General features: G+C 42.5%; 1 protein-coding gene across 1 annotated transcript in view; it reads left to right on the top strand.

Annotated features, from left to right (window-relative positions):
- FAM117B (family with sequence similarity 117 member B) overlaps positions 1–22,109 on the top strand; it is a 72,670-nt gene that overhangs the window by 36,105 nt on the left and 14,456 nt on the right. The window contains exons 5-8 of the mRNA XM_050969619.1: positions 2,641–2,733; positions 6,617–6,730; positions 19,868–20,011; positions 20,816–21,041. Of these exons, the coding sequence (XP_050825576.1) occupies positions 2,641–2,733; positions 6,617–6,730; positions 19,868–20,011; positions 20,816–21,041 (577 nt within the window). The remainder of the gene's footprint in view (positions 1–2,640; positions 2,734–6,616; positions 6,731–19,867; positions 20,012–20,815; positions 21,042–22,109) is intronic.

Genomic DNA, 22,109 nt, shown 5'->3' with positions numbered 1-22,109 from the left:
AGACTGCAGCGTTAATCGGTTGGCAAATCTGGTGAAGACCTGGGCTTCTACATCTGTTTGTTTTTTCAAAATTTTCAGTTTTAAAGTGCGGTGTTCAGAACCTTCTAGGAATTCTTGATCCATATGTGCATGGGTCGAAGCAAAATGACGCTGCAAGTTTTGAAGATTTGAACTGAGATACACACGTCTGGCGAAGAAGACACATTGGCTTACCATTGAGTTCAACGAAAAAGTACTTATTCTCCCAATCCTGTTGGAAGCCTCGATTTTCATCTGTGTATTTTCTTTTCTGTTTGCACTTGCCTTCCATTGTTAGATGGTCTAAGAAAAATTTTGATTACAAATTTCCATACCAGCTAGTCGCTATGTGTTTTATTGAAGGAGACACAGGCGCTGGCCAGGGTTTGCTATAACCCTGGCTGTACCCTAGGCCCTGCCTCCAACTCCACGCCTTTTACCAGGTCCCCAACCGCACCCCACCTCTTTCTGCCCCATCCCGCACTATTTGGGGCCCTCTCCCCCGGTGAGCCATGTCCTCACTTCTCCCCCCCCAGAGCCTCCTCAATGCTGAGCACCCTCCATATTCCCCCCAGAGTTGGCTCCTGGCAGGAGCTTCATATTATCTTCTGAAGAGTTGCATGCGGCTCCAGAGCTGCTGGTTGGCCACCCCGATCTACACACATGCTGATAAGCTTACAAGAGATCACGCCCAATTCTAAGAAGGGCTGTGGCAGGTAGGTGCTCAGTCCTTCAAACTCCACAATGGGTAGTCACAAGTTCATACCAGATTTTGCTCAGAAAAAGAACACCCGTGAATCTGTGAATCACTCCTTTATGCTGTTTGGTTCTTTGATTTTGGACTTTGGGAACAGGTAATCACCAACAAAGGTTCCCTTCTCAGGGCAAAACTTCGAAAGGCTGAGTTCTTGCATACACAGAGGATGTATGTTTGCATATGCCTCCTCACAATAAATTTTCTAACTTTGTCCCATAAATTCATTCTTGTCTGGCACATAGTTTCATGTAGTCTTTTGAAGCTCATGACGCTTCCCAGGATTTATATTGGTCATGTCTCCCCCTGTAGAAATTACATATAATTCCACAATTCAAGAACTTTGCATCTTAATACAATGGACTCCAAACCTACTAAAACTTAAATCAGTAAGGTAAATGGCTGCATCTGTCACAATAGCATCTTTCTGTATTCAGGACAGGATTTGAATAGTATATAGTAAATAATGCCTAGGCCACATACTGAACAGTGAAGATAAAACAAGCTATTGAATAGTTGGTCATTCAGTAGCACCGTCCATTTTGTGCACTGAATGAGGCAGATGACCTGTGGGAAAAATATGTGATCATGTAATTAAAGACAGTATCATAATGCATATACACCAGGAGGTTAAATTAAAGTTGCCCAGGCAACTTAATTCTAGTATTTCCTAACTTTTGAGTGTTTAGCTGTAGTATAGTTGTTTGTGTCATATTGCAATAATTAATTGTGCAGTATTGCTTATGTACCAGAATGTTTGCTTGCTTGTGGCATGTCTACACTATAAACTTAAGTCGCTCTGATGTTAGGTCGACTTACAGCTGCCACAGTAATTACTACAGTGGTTCATGTCCACACTGGCCGCCTGCTGTTGATGGTGTGCATCCACTGATTTAAGAGGGGCAGTGTAGGGAGCTGAGAGAGCCTGGGCTCTCAGTTCTGTGTGCAGCTCCCTGATGGAAGCCTCCCTCTCCCCCTAGACTGCATGTTGGGAGCACGGCTTCCCCTGTGGCTTCTGTGGGGAGCTATTTGCCCAGAGCCCAGGCAGAAGCCCAGCTCAGGGCAAGGAGTCCAGAGCCTGGACAGGAGCCCAGCTTGGGGCAGGGAGCCCCCCACCCGCCACAGGCTGCCAGCCACTGCTGGGAGCCAGGCACTCTTGTCAATTTCCTGGCTCTAGCATGGAGCCATGAAATTGATAAGAATGAGGGGCAATAGTTGATATAAGTAACCTGCAGTGTCTATATGGACACTGCATTTCCCGAACTACGCTGACATAAGCCTCTCATGGAGGTAGAGTTATGTCACTGTAGTAGGGCAGTTATATCGGTGGAAGCAAGGCTGTAGTGTGGAAACTGACATAATTAGGTCGATATAAGCTGCTTTTCGTCAACCTAACTCAGTAGTATAGACCAGGCCTTTAGTCACGTACTCAAGCAGTACTAGAAATGTCTTTTAACACACAGGATCAAATTAATCCCTGGTCTGAGTGCTAAAGTGATTGGAACTTGTACCCACTTAAACCTAATGGGCCAAATTCTTTCTATGTTTTAAGTGAAATTAAATTAGAGTTAATACTTCTGTTATAGTTGGGGGTGATAAGTGTTCATATGAAATAAGGGAGAAATCTACTATGTAGATTATAGGAGTGGCTGAGGTGACATCTTCATACTAATTACTTATAGGAATATCAAAGTTGCCACAGAGGGCTTTCATTCGGTGACTTGTGCTTTCCAGCAGTGTCTGAATCCAGAAAATCATAATTACATGCCCTCTCTTAGCTTACTTGCTTCTAATTTCTCTTTTCTTTTGTTTTTTGGTGAGAATAAGCATACCCTTTTAAAATTAATCCTTTAATCTTCTTGTTACAGACAGAGAGTGCCTGGGCTGAAGAATATTTAGAAAAGAAGAAAGGATCTCACAAGCGGTCAGCATCCTGGGGCAGCACAGACCAACTCAAGGAGGTCAGGAAAGCTATTGTTTGAGATAAAGTTGGGTCAGGCTTGTTGTCTGCATATTTTATTACCATGAAGTTTGAAGAAAGTGCAAACGTTTGTGTTTAGTCTTGCCATATAAAGATTGGAGGTGGAGAAAATAGAAATACATGATGGCTCATCTGTCTTTTAACTGATAGGATCACCATGCAAGACACCAATATTTAATGAAGTGGGGTAGGGAAAGCAATGAGAAATCGAGGAAGTATCTGTTAGCTGAGAGAGGAATTCAAATGGTAGTATAATTCCCGTCAAACTGAATTCTTCTTTTTGTGATGATCCAATATTGTATTCCACTGAAGGTTATGCGCCCCGAGCCGGAGCTTTTGAAAGTAGTACTGTTCGGCGGTCCGCACGTGCACACTGTGCTGCATCATGGCCTTGCCTGAGGTGATAAAGGGCATGTGGGCTATCAGCATCTTCAGTTTTTTCTCACCACCTCATAGTCTGAGCCACAGCTTCTACTCTCCAGTCGTCCTTGTGACACACTTTCTAAAACTTTTCAAAACCTGTCCTTAGTACTGTTAGTAGCTTAGATTTCTTAGTTGGTCTGCATTTACTTTTTCTGTTTTCTGTTCAATTCTTGCTTTCATATCTGATTTAGGACTTGGGACACTGCTTCAGTGGTGTTTCCTGCCAAACGTTACTCCACTCCAGCACCCGGGCCTGGGTACTAGGTATGCTGAAGATGCCAGGGTTCAAAACCTGTGATTCTTGCCCCTACTCATTTTCCATCAACATGCACCAGCATGTACTGCTTGGGGGAAGCCCCACATTGCGTCCAGGTACAGTATCCGCCTCCCTTGCTCATGCTCAGGCAAACCAGATGCTCTGCCTCAGGAAACACCTTATGGAGGCTGCCATGGGATCAACATAGGATTCCGGCTGGGGAACACCCCCTTTACATTGGCCTGAACAGGCGAAGAATGCCTCCTCTACTGCGGAACCCTGCACTGGGGCCTAGTCATGAACCAAGGAAGCATGCGCATAAGCATGGCAGTAAGTCTTTCTCCAAATCTAATGAGGACTTGGCACCATTCACGGTTTCCGGCCACGAAGTATCCGTGTGTTGTAAGTCTCACAAGAATAAGAAATGGCAGCACTGATCACTAGATCCACTGGTATCAATCACAGACCCAGTGACTCCACTGGCATCCCACGAACCATTGGTCTCCAGATAGATGCAGTTCCTGATACCGACTCCTCCAGCGGAACAGATACCATTGACCCCTGGGAGAATTGGAGGTGCCCTGGATCCCCATGAGTTATTTGCACTCCACGACCACTGATCCCATCACCAAGTCAAAGGGACCCTTTGCCCGCTATGCTCCTGCCACCTCCCGTTCCAGGAGTCCTAATGGCACCGCCATTTGGTGAGGTTTGTGAATCCTCTGTTTTGGATTATATGGATCTCTGACACAGTCCACCACTCCTGTTCCGGAAGCGCGACTACTGGAAGATTCTGACAGCACTGGGGCACTTCCCCACCTTGCGTTGCCTCCAGAGCTTGAATCGGGCACTGTGGTCCCAAGCTACACAACAGCAGGGTCAACCGGGTTGGCCATACCAGAGATCATGGCCACAGTATTCACCCTCTGAACAGTCCCACTTGGTCTGGGAGGACTCCCCCACTTCATCACCACAACTCTTGTCAGACAAGCATTCCAACATAGCCCTGGATGCTGCACTGATTAGCCTGACTCCAACAGTACTGACAGATCCTGAGAGGCATCCCTCATCTTTCCAGGATGCAGCTGCCTCTTCAATCCCCTCCTTCCCCACTGATGACTGTCGCCAGTTCCAGGAATTGCTGTGGAGACTAGCTAATGCCCTACACATTACCATAGAGGAAGTACTAGATAGTCAGTTGTAAATTGATGGGTCCACCCTTAGAACCACTGACAACTTATTCCCTGCTCTATATGTCATACAACGGGCATTTCTGATAGCGATAACCTCAGCAAGGAGGGTGTCTGAGCTCAAGGCCCTAACATCAGAGCCCACTTACACCGTGTTCTATAAGGACAAGGTTCAGCTCAGGTCACATCCAGCTTTCCTCCCGAAGGTTGTCTCCCAATTTCATATGAACCAGGACATCTTTCTCCCAGTGTTCTATCCTAAGCCACACTCAAGCGGCAAGGAGCAGAGGCTTCACTTATTGGATGTCCGCAGAGCAGTAGCCATCTACTTTGAAAGAACAAAACCATTTATGAAGTCCATTCAACTGTTTGTGGCCATGACAGACAGGATGAAGGGTCTTCTAGTCTTTTCCCAACGAATTTCATTGTGGATCACGCCCTGCATCCCTGAATGCTGTACCTGGCAGAAATGCCTGCCCCTCCACTTACAGCATACTCTGCTAGGATTCCGGCTTCTTCAGCAGTGTTTCTGGTACAGGTTCCGACCCAGAAAATATGCAGAGCAGCCATGTGGTCCTCCATACATACATTCGCCTCACATTATACGATTACCAAGCAGGCCAGAGAGCATGCACCAGTCCGGGGGGGGGGGGGGGTGTAGATGAAGGTGGTTGGGGCTCAGCGGGTGAGTGGGGTCTGGGGTTTGGAATGGAGGTCTGGGTGTGAGGGACTCGGTGGGGGGGGGTCCAGGTGCCTGGGCAGTTAGGCTTGGTGGAATGGGGGGTCTGGGTTCAACTGGTTGGGGCTCAGTGGGGTGGGGGTCTGGGTGCAGGGGACTCATCTGGGAGGTCCATATGCAGATAGGGTGGGGGTTCTAGTGGGGGTGCTCAGCAGGGGTGTGTGGAGGGGGTGAGGCTCGGCGGGGGGAATCTAGGTATGGGGAGGTCCAGCTGCATGGGGATTGAGCAGATGAAGTAACCCCCCATACAGTAACCCCATCCCCCGTTGCTGAGGAGCAATGGGGGCAGGAAGCAGGAGAGAGGGGGTTGCAGAGCTTCCTGCAGCCAGGGGAGGTTTGTGAGGGTGGCTCAGCCCTGGTTCTTCCTCCTCCTTGCAGGTGAAGAGGAAGTCAGTCTTCCCCCATCCTCAGCCCAGGCTAGTAGCTGAGCCGAATGCAAGCTAGGTGCCACCAACTCAGGCATCCCCAGCCTCACCCCCACCATGCACCAGCACTGCCGGAGAGGAGCCTGTGACCGTTCTTGCAGCTTCCCTGTCAGAAGTCATTTTTCTGCAGGGAAGCAAAGAAATCTGTGGAGGACATGAATTCCGCATGGGCGCAGTGGTGCAGAATTCCCCCAGGAGTAACAAATGAAATGCGGCCATGTGGAGTTCAGTACACAACTTTTCCACACACTATACACTAGTGCATGATTCCACAATGGATGCTTCATTTGGAGCAGCAGTCCTCCATTCCACAGTGTCCTCACACCATTCTCCCATATAGGTACTGCTTGTTAATTGCCCTCAGTGGAATACAATAAGGGACCATCACTGGAAGAAGAAAACAAGGTTACTTACCTGTAACTGAAGGCAGTCTGCCATACCCCTTATTGCCTCGGGTGAGACTATAATGCAGCACTACTTTCAAAAGCTCCAGCTTTGGGCATATGGTGCATGCACGTAACGCTCACTGGAATACAGATAGGGGCTCCGCATCTGGAAGAATCTTCATTTACTGGTAAGTAACCTTGTTATCTTCAGGCACTGTCATACTGGTATGTGAGAACTGGGAATATGTGCAGGTCTTCATAGAAAAATAAAAGCTAATATTTTAGTATTGTGTTTTATCTGTAGAGTAGCTGACTCAACATTATATCAAGTAGATTCTCATAATTAGCAATGTTTCCACTTTTACTTTTTTGATAATAGTACATGTAGTAATTGAATTGAATATGCAAAGGGAAATCTGAGACTCTTGTTCTTTCCCCTGTCAGATTGCAAAATTGCGTCAGCAGTTGCAGAGAAGCAAACACAGCAGCAGGCATCATCGGGATAAAGAAAGACAGTCTCCATTCCATGGTAACCATGCAGCCATTAATCAGTGCCAGGTAAGGCTATGCCTCTTCTCAGGGCATTGTGGGAGTTAACATAATGTTAACTTCTGTGTGTTCCAAGTAGTGATTTTTAAAGAAAAAATACCACCATATGTTTTGAAATACTTGATTACTGCTGAATGATGTATATCTGTGAAATGTATAGAACCTTTTTGTCTTATGAGATGAAACTGATTTTTTGTAGCATGCTGAAGTGCGGTGTGTGTGGTGTGTGTTCTCTAAATTTTAAAAACTTTAAAGGGAGTTTGGTGAAGAATATACTAATTTACAACGTAATTTGTAAGGACTCTGAGGCAGAAGGATAATATAGTTCAGTTCACTGAATTAGAAGTCAATCAGCATAGATAAATTTAATCTAATTCTATGAAATAATCTGACAGGTAAAGTGATGTGTCTAGGGTTATGAATTTGCTTATAGAAAACTGCATAGAACCAGCCTGGTGGTATAAGTGGTAGCATCTTGAGAGTGAAATTTAGTTTCTTCTTGGCTCTTGGGTACTGGGCAGTCCTGGGCTGAGTGCTATGGAGGTATCCCAGTTGTCCATCAGGTAGACATGAAGGGATTAGGAGTTGACGCTGACTTCCTTTGAAAGGAGTCCCATTCAGTTGGAAAGATGGTAGCTTGTGAGTGACTCAAGGAAGAATAGTGAATCCCTAGTCACAAACTGCAGAGGAAGGATGATAAGAATATATTTAAAAAGCATTTAATATTTCCTCTAGAACTGTAGAGGGTATGAAAATATCCATTCAGAAGTTCTTTACTACTTCTGTGTCACTAAATTCATCCTTGTGTTTAGGATGAAAGGAGAAGCATAGATGTCTTCCCAATAGGTGCATGTTCTTGTCTCTTATCACACTCTGAATTCCTACCATGATTTCTCAAAAAAAACTTCTTTAAATTTTAGTATCAGACATGTACAACCAGTTGAAGAAATTGTTGGAGTTGCACATCATGGTCTCTGCACATCTTAGATTTTCAAATAGGTTCCGTTTTGTATCTAGCAATATGAATTTGAGAAAAAGTTCTCCTTCATGGTCATGTTAATTGTTCCTAATAGAGAGTTTCCTCTGACGGGTTTCCCCCAGGGTGCCATTTGGAACTGGGGTACCACCAAGCCCCCCTGACTCCCCAGCCAGGGCTTCCCCTCACACTGTGCTGCTATAAGTTTCCAAGCCCTCCAAGCTTGCTCTTTCACCAGCATACACACAGGTAGGGACACACTCAGCTACAGAATTTACAGGCTGCTGTGATCAGCTCTGCATGGGAAAGCTACAGCTAAGGAACTGCCACGCTGTTCAAGAGCATTCCCCCCTCTAGGGTGTGAACCCAAAATTACACCATCTTGTGCTGCACAGAGATCTGTACAGTGTAAGCTCATTAAATTTGCCCCTTCCCTCAATGTGGAGAGAGAATATTCAACAGCTTTTTGCCTCAAGGTACAAATTCCCCACACTGGTTTGTGATGAAGCAAAGGCAAATTTATTAAATACAAAAAAATAGATTTTAAGTGATTATAAGGTGTAGCAAACAGATGAAAGCAGGTTACCTAGGAAATAAACACAAATGCACTCTGAGCTTAATACACTAAAGAGATAGGATATAAGTAGCAAATTCTCACCCTAAATGATGATTTAAGACAGCTGCAGAGATTTTAAAGGGGCCAGCTGCCCTTGCTTGCAGCTTAAAAACTCCAGATGTTCCTTTCACAGGCTAGAAATCCCTCTAGCCTGGGTCCAGCAGTTCTACCCCCAGTTCAGTCTTTTTTCCTCAGGTGTTCCCAAGAGTCTCCTTTGGGACCAGAGTCAGTGAAGAACCACAGTGATGTCACTCCCCTCCCTTAAATAGCTTTTGATATGGTGGGAACCCTTCGTCTCCAAGTTTGGTTCCAACGCTCTTCAGTGGAAAAATACTGGTATTCCAAGATGAAGTCCAATACTAAGTGATATGGTCACGTGCCCTGATAGTGTCATAGCAGCCATGACTAGGAGGCTGTTTGTAGCATCCTCAGGAAGGCTCCCCAGTGGAAGATTAGCTTCTTCTAAGACCTGTTGTTCTCCCAAATGGGCCCTTCCCAGCCAGACACCTAGACTGACAATCTTTTGCCTAGTGGGCATACTCCAGGTGTAAACACGTTTCTAATAGATACATAGACAATATTCTTAACTTCAGATACCAAAATGATGCATGCATATAAGTAGGATAATCATATTCAGTAAATCATAACCTTTCAATGATATCTTACATGACCTGTCTTGCATAAAATGCATCATAAATATGACATACTCAATCATAATATTAGTATGGAGATTATGGGGTGTGGTTCACATTTCCTTTCTAATCTAACAAATTGCAAGCAGGACCATTCATGCCAAGCATTGCTCTCTGGCTCCTTCCCTTGCAGACTTTTGTTCTTGTTTCCCCTTGGGCAGGGAAAAAAAAGAGGTCATGTAAATCATCACTGATTGCCAAAATGGGCAGTAAGTCTAGTTTTAGGGGAAGAGCAAAATTTGGGATGTTTCTTCTTTTTGTTTAATGTGTCTTCCAAAGAAGAACAAGCACATCTCAGATCTTAATCAAGAATTTCTGGATTAAATCAAAAAGAACATTCTCACAGTTAATCCACAGACTAATAGAATGCATCTCTAATAGACCCTGTCACTATTGGTACTTGAAATTCTTCTCGGGAAACTGTGTTTCCAATTCTTTGCCCTGCCACTTGGGCTAGCACCTATCCTCTGAGTTCTCTCCAAAGTTGACAGTAGAATTGAATTTGAACCCTTTCAGGAATTGAAGGGTGAGCATTATCTAGATGACTGCTGATTTGTACCCTGTCTCTAAAACTGGTTGTCAAAATAGTTTCCCAATCTGACTGAACACTTCAGAGCTTTGGTGGCCTGATTAAACTAGGACAAAAGCTCTGTGCAATAATCACAATAAATAACCCATGTGAAAATGAGCTTTAACAGCTTCCACCACCCACTCCCCCAGAACTAATTTAACTAGTTTCATATCACTGCAAGATTCAAGAAGCCTTATAGCTACTAAGATTTATCTCTTGCAAAGAAATGTTCCCAGCAACTGGTGTCTGGAAGAGACCTCTCCAGCTTTGGTTATCCTAATGGAGCTGGTGTTCGAAGCAATCTCTTCCACATGCTTATTCTACTTTAACAGGTGAAAACATGTTGTTTATAGTCTGACAACCTGTTTTTTTTTTAAAAAAAGTGCCTGTTCAAAAATCTACTCCAGTAGTAGTAAATTAGTGTCCAAATATGTTAAGGTTTCTGAGCAGAGCACTATGTTTTTAGAGATTTTTAAAGAAATCAAGTGTCTTAATAGTTTCTCTAAACATTACATTATAAAGCTGTCTTTGTAGGAGAGTGTTAAAGATGACTATTAAATGCCCAAGAATTTTTCTGTAGTGGTTGGAGGATCCTATGCATTTGGGTTGTGTTAATGATTTGCATTTGCACAGAAAATAACAGTTCTTCTTTGAGTGCTTGTTCACATCAATTCCAGTCAGGTGTACGCATGCCATGTGCCTGATCGTTGGAAAGTTTTCCCTTAGCAGCTCCCATCAGGTCAGCTGTGGAGCCCCCTGGAGTGGCACCTTCATGGCGCTCAGTATATGACCTCGCGGACCCGACCCCCCGCTTCGATTCCTTCTTACTGTCTGTGATGACCATTGGAACAGTGCTCCATTGCTCAGCAAGTGCTCTCTTAGTGTTCTTCTGTTAAGTCATTTGAATTCATAGTTAGTTTAGTAAATAGATAGATAGGTTGGGAGCAGGGTCTCTCTCCAATCCCTAACCGCCCCTTGGCAATTTTATCACTCTTGGTGAGTGAGGCTGGTCCAAGAATCTGGTTATAGTAAGACTCTTCCTTCATCTACTCTGTGAACTCCTTAATAGCTTTGCAGCATACTGGGCAAAGTTACGGTCTTCAAGTAGCAGATTTCATTTCCTTACCAAGAAAAAGTTTGCTTTTGCTATCATTTTAGGAAATACAATGAGACTTGCATTTGAGAGCAGTGCTTTGTCTAAACATCCTTATTTTTGGAGTTTTTATAATTTAATATTTAGGTTATCATATGGGTTGTACTCCCTCAAGAGAACAGTAAGATCTTTAGGGACAAGGACTCCTTTTTGGTATATTCTAACCATTATAAAGTGCTGATACATCTATAGGATACTCAGCATTCCCAGACAAAAACAATATTAAGACAGAGGGAAGTTTGAGGAAACATAGTAATTCATTTAAGATAAAATGCATTATGGAGATGTAACAAAGCGGCCTTTGGCATAACACTACTGAGAGTATCAATTCAGGACAAATTGCTTAGAGCAAGGCAGTTACAGCCCAAGGCTGGGTCCTTTACCACTAAGGCACACCAAACCAGCCAAACAGAGAGGACTTTGGTTTTACCCCACTGGCTAACCAGAAGTCATACAAGCAATTCCCTTAGACACTCTATTTTCCCAGTATCGCCACCAGCACCGCTCCTTATGGGGATGAACGGTTATGAAAACCAATACCCCAGTAAAAGGAAAAGGTTCTCCCGATCCCAAAGGCCCAAGCCCCAGACCCAGGTCAATATACCAGTCAGATCTTACCCACAAATCATGCTGTTGCCAGTCCTTTAGAATCTAAAATCTAAAAGTTTATGCATGAAAAGAAAAAATATAGATGAGAGTTAAAATTGGTTAAATGGAATCAAATACATACAGCAATTGCAAAGTTCTTAGTTCAGGCTTGTTTCAGGCTTGATAAGATTACTGCTGATTTAAACCAATCAAGTCTCTGGAGTATAAACATCCCAGCTTTGATGGGTCGTTCAGAGCTTCAGTTTCAAGCACAGTTCCTCCAGAGGTCAGAAGCAGGATTGAAGACCAAATGGAGGGGTTTCCATGGCCTTTTATATCTTCTGCCACATGGAAGGAAACCCCTTTGTTCTTACTGTGGAAAATCACAGAAGCAAGATGGAGTTTGGAGTCACATGGGCAAGTCACATATCCATGCTTGACTCAGTTTGTAGGCAGCAGACATTGCTCACATGCTAGCTTGAACATTCGCAGATGTGGATTGGAGTCTCCCACAGTCTAGTGTTAGTTAAGTGTTTCTTGATAGTACTATTTTGAGTAAGAGCCCATTCTCAAGAAGCTGACCAAATGCTTCTACCAGGTAGATTTGTTTCTGGATTATTTAAAGACAACAGTTTCTCTAAAGCACGGTTATGCTTTAGTAATAGGAGTAATTAATAAGTAAAAGTAGCAAAAGTAATAGTGTAATTAATATATTAGGAAATGTTACCACATAAATATATGAGAGAGAGAACTCTGTGGCAATTTCTGCTCAGGAAATGCTTGTAACTCATTGTTCATGTAAACAACAAAAATTCAGCATTCCCAGAACCACCAAACTTGGAAAAGACTTTTAACAGTACTCAGGCTTCAGCAGAACATGGGAGAAGTGCATGTGTGGTGGTGGGAAAAGTATTGCAAGGAAAGTAAAGATAAGCCAGCAGAAAATGTGAAAAGTCATTGATGAAGCAGCCCTCCCAATTCTAACCAGGGAGAGAAGCAAGAGCGACAGAATTAGCAAGTTTGTTTATAATACATCTGCTCTGATAACAGCTTTTATTAGTGCTATATCTTTTTCACCATAATTTCAGTGCCCAAATACCCTGAGATTATCACCATTTACATTAACAAAGAGAGAGAGGACTACTAATGCCAGAAATACATTGTTTAAAAAAAAAAAAACAAAAACAAAAAGACCCCATGAGCATGCAGTAGTGTGGTCTCCTGAAGGCCATCACATTGCTGCAAGAGAAAACACAAAATATGTTGCTCATGTCATGTGTGTTAAGTTGCCTAAGCAAGTACTTCCGCCAAAGAAGCCTGTTCTTTCAATGTAGTTGGGGAATTCCTTTGGGTGGCAGTGTAGTTAGCACAGAGTTGTGCTGTCTCCAGTAGGTCTTTTGGGAACTTCCATTATAAGGTTGGATGGGAAGTAGGTGAGTAGTGAGGCAATTCTTACATTTATTTTAGTGACGCAAGAACAGAATGGGATTGGCTTTTTAGGTTCAATGTTGATTTGGGCCACTACTTCAGCAAACCTTTGAATTTCTAGCTATTTTTAAATTTATTTTTATGATGCAGTGAGTAGCACTGAGGTGCTTGATGATCCCTCTTCCATTATTGTTTGTTTTGTCCTTTGGTTCTGATGTTAATGTTGCAATGCATTTTCACTTTGGTAAGATTTACAGACCATTTCATGGTTTCTATTTCAAATGTCTTCCCTCCCCTGTATTTTGTTCCTAAGAACGCTGTTTTCTCTCCACAGTCCACTGCCCTACCTATCTATAAATCAAGCTAAGCTGATTTGACACCAGTTAAAGATCTGGCCCCCCATCTTTATCTTCCCCCAGCCTCGGACCTCACTACTTTATGTTCTCTTGCAGTCTCCCCACATTCATCCTTGGATATTTGATGATCCCACTGACTTGTCTGGCTCTTACTTACTGACCTGCTTTCTTGATTTTCTGCCTTGGATCAGTCTGTCCCATTCCACCCTCCCAATCACTTCCTTGACATTATCTTTGACCAGGAAAGAATATAAATGTAGAGAAGCATAATATACACTTTTTTGGAGGTATGGGATATTGGAGTCAAAGATTTTTGACACGTTTGGGAAAAATAGAAGTAATTCCCTATACTGGCTTTCAGTTGTTTTTCCTCTTATTGAAAAGTCTAATTTTTTTCAAACAAGAAGGGCAGGGGTGGAAGGTGAAGAAGCAAGAGTTGAAAAAGTAATGACAGCCTGAACTGTGGAGCAGCTAGTGCTTTGGTTTTAACACGGATGAAGATTTCCAAACTTGTGGTGTCTCCTGGTGTCTTTTTATGATGTGCAGTCCATTTAAACTTACCACACCCGCTGATGCAGAACAGGTGCTTCATTAAATAGATAACCTCTTTTCCAGGAGAAGTAAGGAAGATAGTACACAGTTCATGTTTCTCATTCCATAATAAAAGAACTTGAGCAGGTTAGGAAAAAAAAATTCAGTTTAAAATTGATCAAAATGGAGTTGTGGGGGTTGGGAATCATGAGTTATTCTTTTATTTTGATCAGCTGTAACTGGAACACTGGGCCTAGGCATTGTCCTTCAAGAGGTCAGCACACAGCTAATTATAGCTCTATGAAGAGACCGTTTTTTTTTTTTTCTTTAACAATTACCAATTTAAACCCCTTGAAATTGGAGGAAGATCTACTAGTTGCGTTGTAGAGAGACTTTTTTCCAACCCTGGAGAGTCAAATCTAATGTGCCTGAAGACTTGAAAGTGCCTCACACTTCCAATCACTGGCAAGAGCTCAGTGGAAGAGAGCACTCAGTTGCTAGGAAGAACATCAGGCAAATCCCAGAGCAGCACCATCAGTAAAAATTAGAATGAATACCAGGAGGGAGCAGGCTGATTGGTTGTATTTACCATTCTCTGTTTCAGATTAACAATTACAAACAGAGGAAACCTGAAAGTAATTGGAAAGTCTTAGAATAGAAATGGTGGAAAAAAACTTGAGCTTTTAAAAAAAAAGCCCAGAAAACAAATTATGTAAAACAAACCAAGTGAACATTTGTAATGTACTAAATCTTGAAATGCAAAAAGATGAGGAGATTGACAGTAATGAAATATTTCTCTCTCAGTTTAGGCCATTCTCTAATCAGCCTATGACCAAAGCTGCACTTGAGCAAAGGCTTCTGCAGAGCATTCCACTGATCTGTCTAGCTTATGGGGTACCAGTACCGAACCTCTTCTTGCTGTTAGAGAAGATACCACTCAGGACAGTCCCTAAAGTTTCTGCTGATGCAAGAAAAGGTCCTTCTTGAATGCTGTACCATGCCTCATCTGCAGTTACTTTAAAAACAGCAGTGTGGATGTTACAATGTTTCTAAGCCAGTATAGGAGAGCTGCAGAAACTTTTCGGAAAACTGCATGAATCTCCATTCTTCATGTGGAATCCCCTGTGGGCTGTTGGTTCCAGGAAAATGATCTAGATTAAGCTGCAAGAAAGCTCATGTAACTCCTGTGGAAAATTTCCAAAGCAACCAGTGACTCATTTATTTTTTCCCTACTGCCGACGGTGAGAGACCAAAACAAAAAGCATAAGCAAACATTTCCACAGAGGACACACGTCATGAACATACAGCTAAGGGTAGCATAAAATCTCTCCTTTACCTGTGAAGGGTTAAGAAGCTCAAATAACCTGGTTGGCACATGACCAAAAGGACCAATAAAGGAAGAAGATACTTTCAGATTTGTGGGGGAAGGTTTTTGTTTTGTCTCTTTATCATCTCCAGGACAGACAGGGACCAGGGTAGGAAAAATATATCTCCTAAAGCCATATGTGAACTAAGCATCTTAGATTACAAACTGTAAGTAATAGCAAGGAAATGTGTTAGGTTATCTTTTGTTTTAGCTTGTGAATTTTCCCTATGCTAAGAGTTAGATTTATTCCTGTTTTTTGTAACTTCAAAATTTTGCCTAGAGGGGAATCCTCTGTTTTAACTCTTACTACCCTGTAAAATTATTTTCCATCCTGATTTTACAGAGGTGCTGCTTTTACTCTTTTCTTTATAATAAAGTTTTGTTTTTAAGAACCTGATTGGTTTTTAGTGTCCTAAAAACCCAAGGTCTGGTCTGTGCTTACCTTGTTTACCTATTTGGGTGGTATATTATTCTCCAGCCTCCCCAGGAAAGGGATTGAACAGGCTTGGGGGGATATTTTCGAGAAACAGGAACTCCAAGTGGTCCTTTTCCTGAATCTTTGTCTAACTCACTTGGTGATGGCAGCATACTGTTCAAGGACAAGGAAGAATTTGTGCCTTGGGGGAAGTTTTTAACTAAGCTGGTAGAAATAAGCTTAGAGGTCTTTCATGTGGGTCCCCACATCTGTACCCTAGAGTTCAAAGTGGGGAGGGAACCTTGACAACATATACAGTGCACTCCTCTTAAATTGTTGGCCCTTCCTCCTCTGCCTCAGACTCGGAACAATTTCCTTAGAAGTTGAGCTGCAGTGCTTAAAACAACTGGGACGTTCATTCTACTTGGCTGTGAGCCAAACTTGAGTTCCTTATTGGAACAAATTCCTGTATATTAATAGTTTAGTGAGGGGAATAGTGATAGTTTTACTGAGGGGGGGGAATAGCATTTAAAGACTTAATAATATTGCCCTGTAAATGGAATTTCACTGTATCCAAGTTAGCTATGCGGTCAGTGGATTCCCTTGAACATCTCTATAGCTGCTTTGGATGCTTATAGTTCTTAACTGTTTCAAATACAATAATTTAGTTCCTTTTAAAGTAAGATAATTATGATCTCAGTGTAGAAAATGTTAGAAATTATGGTAATTTCATATTAATGAAACGATTCAATGCTTTTTCAGTTTTCTGTACAAAATCAGTATAGATAATGTGTATACCTGTGCAATCTAAGTAAGCATTTCCAACACCCTAAAGTGAACTAATAAAGTTTTGAAAACTAATAATTGTCTCAACCAAGCCATTTAGTACATTGAAAATTCAGAAGTGGGCTTCTGAGAGGATGTAGGTAAGAGTTCAAGGACATTGAAATAAAACAAAAATAACATTAGTATGATGAATGCTGATATACATAAATAAGGTGTCCTTAATACTTTAGATTGATTTTTTTATTTCAGTGGAATTAAATAAGCCAGTCTTTTGGTAAATACAAATGATTTAAAAATCACTCATTATCAGTGTGTTTGGGAAGTTGTTCCATTATCAGTGTGGTTTAACTTTTTTCCTTCCCTCCTTTGAGAAAAGTTGTTGCTCCCCTCTGCCACTTCACTGTTTTAAAAACCTTCAACAGGATTTAAAAACCAAGAGTTACAATGTACAGTAAGTAATGTATAGTTGCAGAAGAAAATGACATCCTAAATTTATAAAGTTGAACCCTGATTTGAGTTATATAAGGTACAACTCTAAGAATATATTACATTTCAGTACATATACCTTAGTGTGTCTATGCTGCACACCAGCCTTGGACTCTGACTCAGTTTTGAGCCCAAGCCATCCTTCTGTCCACACACAAATCAGTCTGACTCAAGTCAGCAAGCACTTAAGACTTGGGTCTTCGTCCTGCTGTGACTTGGGTCCAAGCCCTTTCATTTTGCACTGTGGATGCAGGTCAAGCTACATACCGGACTCGGAAAGTCAGGGTAGTGCAGTATGGTCACATTAGCATGACTGTGAGACCCGGGTCCAGTGTGAATGCTCAGGTGCAGGCTGGGAAACACCAAGTTGACAAGCCCAGGTCCCACAGACCTGGGCTTGGCATGCAATGTAGATATACCCTTTAAGGGCAGGTTTTGCTCTCTACTCACAATATTTCAAAGAACCATTATGCCGTGTTACAGGAAGATGGCTGCCTAGATTGGTTCTGCCTGTAGCAGGAAGGGGAGGGACTGGAAATCAGTCCTGGTGGCCAGTTTGGTCATAGTTTGTCCTTTTATTTCCACCAAGAGCGATATTGATAGCCCTCATCCTCAAAAAATATATCATGAGATGAAACTCCCTATCCCGACTTGGCTCTCTGGGAGCAGCTACAACCTTCCTTGTTAAGTATTATGTGAGGTTCTGGTCCCAGTGTTACCACTGCTGTTTAGGAGGTGGAGACATGTCTGTTTCTGAAACATGCAAATATTTGAAATCTTCAAGGCAACTACATGGAGCAATCCACTTGTGTTTGTCAAGCATGGATTGGATTTAGCTGCTAGATTGGATACCAAATTTGAGTGAGTAGTGCTCCAATCTCTGTTGAATTGATGTTACTTATTCCCACCCTCCTAAGAAATACTTATCAGCCACCTACAATGGGATCCATACTGACACTTGAAGAGAGAATGGTTAATTAGCCCTAGAGAAACTGCTTCTTTTAGAAGTTGTAGTCCATGTGGATCCTTGCCCTGCCCTCCATCCCCATTTTTTGGAGTGCACAGCAGACACAGGTTTCAAACTGCAACTGAGGGAGTGCTGAGGCTAGTCTTTCCTTTATGTTCCTCACATGGGAGCATGAGGAGGGTGAGGGTGCATGCTGTTGGATACTGCTACATAGAAAAGATTACAAGCTTGTGTGCATAGGGCTATATGCACCTACAATGTAATTCACACTCACTACAACTTCTCAAAGAGCTACAGTTACTGTGGAGTAAATAACCATTTGTTATTGGTGTTTCCTCTCTCCTCTGTTTCCTTCACCTGCTATTCAACTTTACCACTTAGTTCAAAAAACACTAATGCTTAAATCAACCTTCTATCTCTCATGTTAAGTCCGTTCCCTCTGCTCCAAATCCAGGGCTTCCCAGAGGATTCAGAGGGCCTGGGGCAAAGCGGGGGAGTTGCAGCACTTGTACTCAACTGGTGGCGGTCCGGGTCTTCAGCAGCATTTCAGCGGCAGGGGGGCCTTCAGTTGCTCCGCGTCTTTGGCAGCACTGAAGGGCCCCCCACCGCCGAAATGCTGCCGAAGACACAGACCACTGCCAGGCCAGGACTCACGGGACCCCTGCGGGGCCTGAGGCAAATTGCCTCACTTGCCCCTCACTCTGGGCGGCCTTGTCCCAATCTTCTTTCCCTTATCCCGTAGATAGGTGTCGGGTCACTGTGCAAGTATTTGCCATCTTCGTCTGTCTGAGGGGACACTGAGATTCACCTCCTTCCCATCTGCTTAGATGCAATCCGTCCATCGCTTCCTCAGCTTTCTTCAGGGTCTCATTCCTACTACCCTCTCCTTCCATGCTGTCTTTGCCAGGTCCCCTTCCTTCATTCTCTGTATGTATCTGAACCAGCAAAGTCATGGTTCCTGGATTTTATTCACCACATCATGAACTTTGACTTTCATCCTAATACTTTCATTTTGAAGTCTATTTGTGTAACTCCTCTTACGGGGCAGAGATGCCTCATCTCAGACATATGAAAGTGTTGAACTACCATCTCTGTATCACTAATGTTTCTGCACCCTATAGCATTGCATGCCATTGTTACATACAGTTGGGCTTTTAGTCTCACTTGTCCTACGCAACCCCTGAGATCGTATTTGATGCTTGTCTAGCACTCCCCAGTCTGCACTGTATCGCATGTTCAAACACATCATCTTCTGTAATCCAACCGCCAAGGTACTTGAACTGGTCAATCTGATTTAGTCTCATTCCATTAATCACTGTGTCTAGTTTCTTGTAACATCTCTTCGGACCTAAATGACCTCAGTTTTAGTCATGCTCATTTTCGTTCCACGCCTACTCAGCTGATCAGACTACTGGTTTAATATTTCCTCTAGGTCATATTTTGAGGATGGCATTTTTGCTATGTCATCTGCATATAGCAGCTTCTCACCATTTCCTACTAACATAGTTCATCAATATGATCAAGAGCAGCAGACTGAGAGCCAAACCCAGCGCAATCTGACTTTCAAAAGGGTGTGTCATTCCAAAACACGTTCAGATAATTGTTTTGGTGATCTATCTAAGGCATTCACCATAGTTATTAAGTCCTCAGACTCTCCATCTTTCCTCAGCGCTGGTCTGAGAATCCTTCTATGAGCCTTCTGGTATATCTTTCTAGGTCTATAAAAGCCCAGAAGCTATCCTCTTGGTCTCTTAGCCATTTCTCTATTCCTTCCTGGATTAAAAACATTGTGTCTCTGGTTCCTTGTCCTTTCCTAAAGCAGATCTGCTCTTGTTTGAGGTGGGGTTCCATTGTTCTCCTAATCCTAGAATCTAAGACAGGGGTCTCAAACTCAAATGACCACGAGGGCCACATGAGAGCTGCATTACTGACACCTCCCCCCTGCCATCTTGGCCCTGCCCCAACTCCACCCCTTACATGAGGCCCCGCATCTTCTCACCCCTTCCCTGCCCCCATTCCAAGCCCTTCCCCAAAATCATCTCAGAACATCTGTTTTCATCTAAAGGCATATCTTTCGTCTTAACACAACTAAGTTTGTGCTTTGTTTTGATAAAAATTCTTTTGGCGGAGAACAGTATTCTTCAAATTTTTTAGCTTTTTTTCTTAAGTGTAAATCTACAATATTTATTTACTCATCATTCCTTTGGTTTTCCAGGCTCCCATCCCAAAAAGTGTAATTGTTCCTGTTATACCCATAACCAAGTCGACAGGATCACGTTTCCGGAACAGCATAGAGGGGCTGAATCAGGAGATTGAGATAATAATTAAGGAGACAGGAAGCAAGGAAGAACAGCTGATTGTAAGTATCTACTGCCCCCAAAAAACTGTTTTCAAAATAAGCTTCCTTTTTTTAAGAGAATTTTTCTTTTCACATTGATGACTTACTGTACAAACTTGGTAATGTAAATTTGCACATGATTAACTTGTCTTCTACTACTGAAGCAGAATAAAAAATTTCCTAATGATTAACTGTCATCCACCAGATGAATAGAAAATAACTTCCTTTAAATCTTTTGCTGTTCTCTTCATGTTTACACTGATGCATTTATGCTATAAATAATCAACAGAAAAAAGAACAATTCTCTAAAATGTATTTTGGTGAGAATTGCTTTAGTCATTTTTATAGCATTTACTTTCTTCTTTCTCCCCTCCTCTCCTCCCCTCCCCCAAAAAATCAGGAAAATTCTTGCCTTTTTTGCATCAGAATTCATGGTTGTCCTTTTTTATAAGTGACTTTCAGAAGTAACTGTTTCACACACCCAACCCCAAAAAGGAACCACTGGTGTTCTGTATTAAATTGTTACTCTTCAGTGATTGCCTAGCTATGTTTTCATATGACTGTTGCCTTTTGGAAAACTGTCTTCATGGCTTTCTTTAAGTGTTTTGTTCTTCAAGAAATTTCCTACTCTCGTGAAGTCTGACCTATCATATCATCTGTTGGAGTCTGTGTAGTACAATAAATCATCTTCCTCAGAATAGGCTTCTGTTATGTAGTGGACCAGGTATAAGAAACTGCTTAAGCTGTAAAGTAATCCCTTTTCTGATGAGATGGGCAGCCTCACACATATGAAAAAGTATGATTTTTGTTTTTGTTTTGCAATAGCCACAAGATATTCCAGACGGGCACCGTGCTCCCCCTCCGCTGGCGCAGCGCAGTAGCAGTACTCGCAACATGGATACCCAAACACCTGGTGGAGCAGACAGAGGCAGTAACAACAGCAGCCGTTCCCAGTCTGTGTCCCCCACCTCATTTCTTACTATCTCAAATGAGGGCAGTGAGGAGAGCCCTTGCTCTGCTGATGACCTTCTTGCTGACTCCAAAGATAAAGGTACTACATAAATGAGCTGTACTGTTACACTGCTCTTACAATTTAAGAAAGAGTTGCACTATTCAGCATTTGATCTTATTAAAAAAAGAATGAAATAAATACTAACACGTAGCCACTCATATTCAAATGATGGATTTTCCTCATTCGCTGTTCTGCCCCAAGGTGTATACTAGGGGAAGGAGTTTTCACCTCCCTAGTACAGTGATGGAAAGTTAACTTTTCTTTTTCTTCTAGGCAACCATATTTTCCCAATTCCTCCATGTGTGAAGATATCGTGTGTGCATGTGCGTTCTTGTACACCTATCAGTGTTTGGTAATTGAGAGGGGGAAATTCTGATCAGAAACTACTGCTTTAGCTAGTTTTTAGAGAATGCAAGGACAATGCATACTATATTTCTCTTTTTTCTGTTTGAGACTGTGAGCTCCAACTCTGCAGACCATGAGGTACATGTTTCCATAGCTGCTATCAAACAAGCCATAAGGGTAACTTACTGAAGGCTTTTTGCGGGCTGTGGGTGCGTGCGTGCGCATGTTTTGTTTTTGTTGTTTCTTTTTTCTTTAATTAAAAAGAGAGAGAGAGAGAGAGACCTGTAAACTTCCTTACAGATATATTTTGGAGATATGTAAGCAATGCCTACATGCTATTTGGAGCATAAGGCTGATCGGACATACACTGACATCTATAAAGACTCCTGTTGACTTCACTGTACGTTGGATCAGACCCACTGTGTGGTTATTTAGTTATAGGTTCCTGTTATCAGAACCCAAAGCTATTGCACCTAATGCATAATTAACTTGGGGAACTCATTGTCATGGGATGTTATGATGACCAAAATATAACTGGGTTCAGAAAAGAAGTCGGTAAGTTTATGGAAGATAAATTCATCAATGGCTGTTAGTCAAAATGGTGAAGGATGTAATGCCATACTTGGCATAACCCTAAATTTCCAAAATTGCCCGTTATGTACACTATCCCTGAAGTTCTGGTACTGGCCATTGTCTGAGACAGGATACTGGGTTAGATGGACCATTGGTCTGACCCAGTACAGCCATTCTTTCGTACTACAC

The sequence above is a fragment of the Gopherus flavomarginatus genome, chromosome 10 (assembly GCF_025201925.1).
Source record: "Gopherus flavomarginatus isolate rGopFla2 chromosome 10, rGopFla2.mat.asm, whole genome shotgun sequence".
Taxonomy (NCBI): domain Eukaryota; kingdom Metazoa; phylum Chordata; order Testudines; family Testudinidae; genus Gopherus; species Gopherus flavomarginatus.
This window is presented reverse-complemented; position numbering and strand designations above follow the sequence as displayed.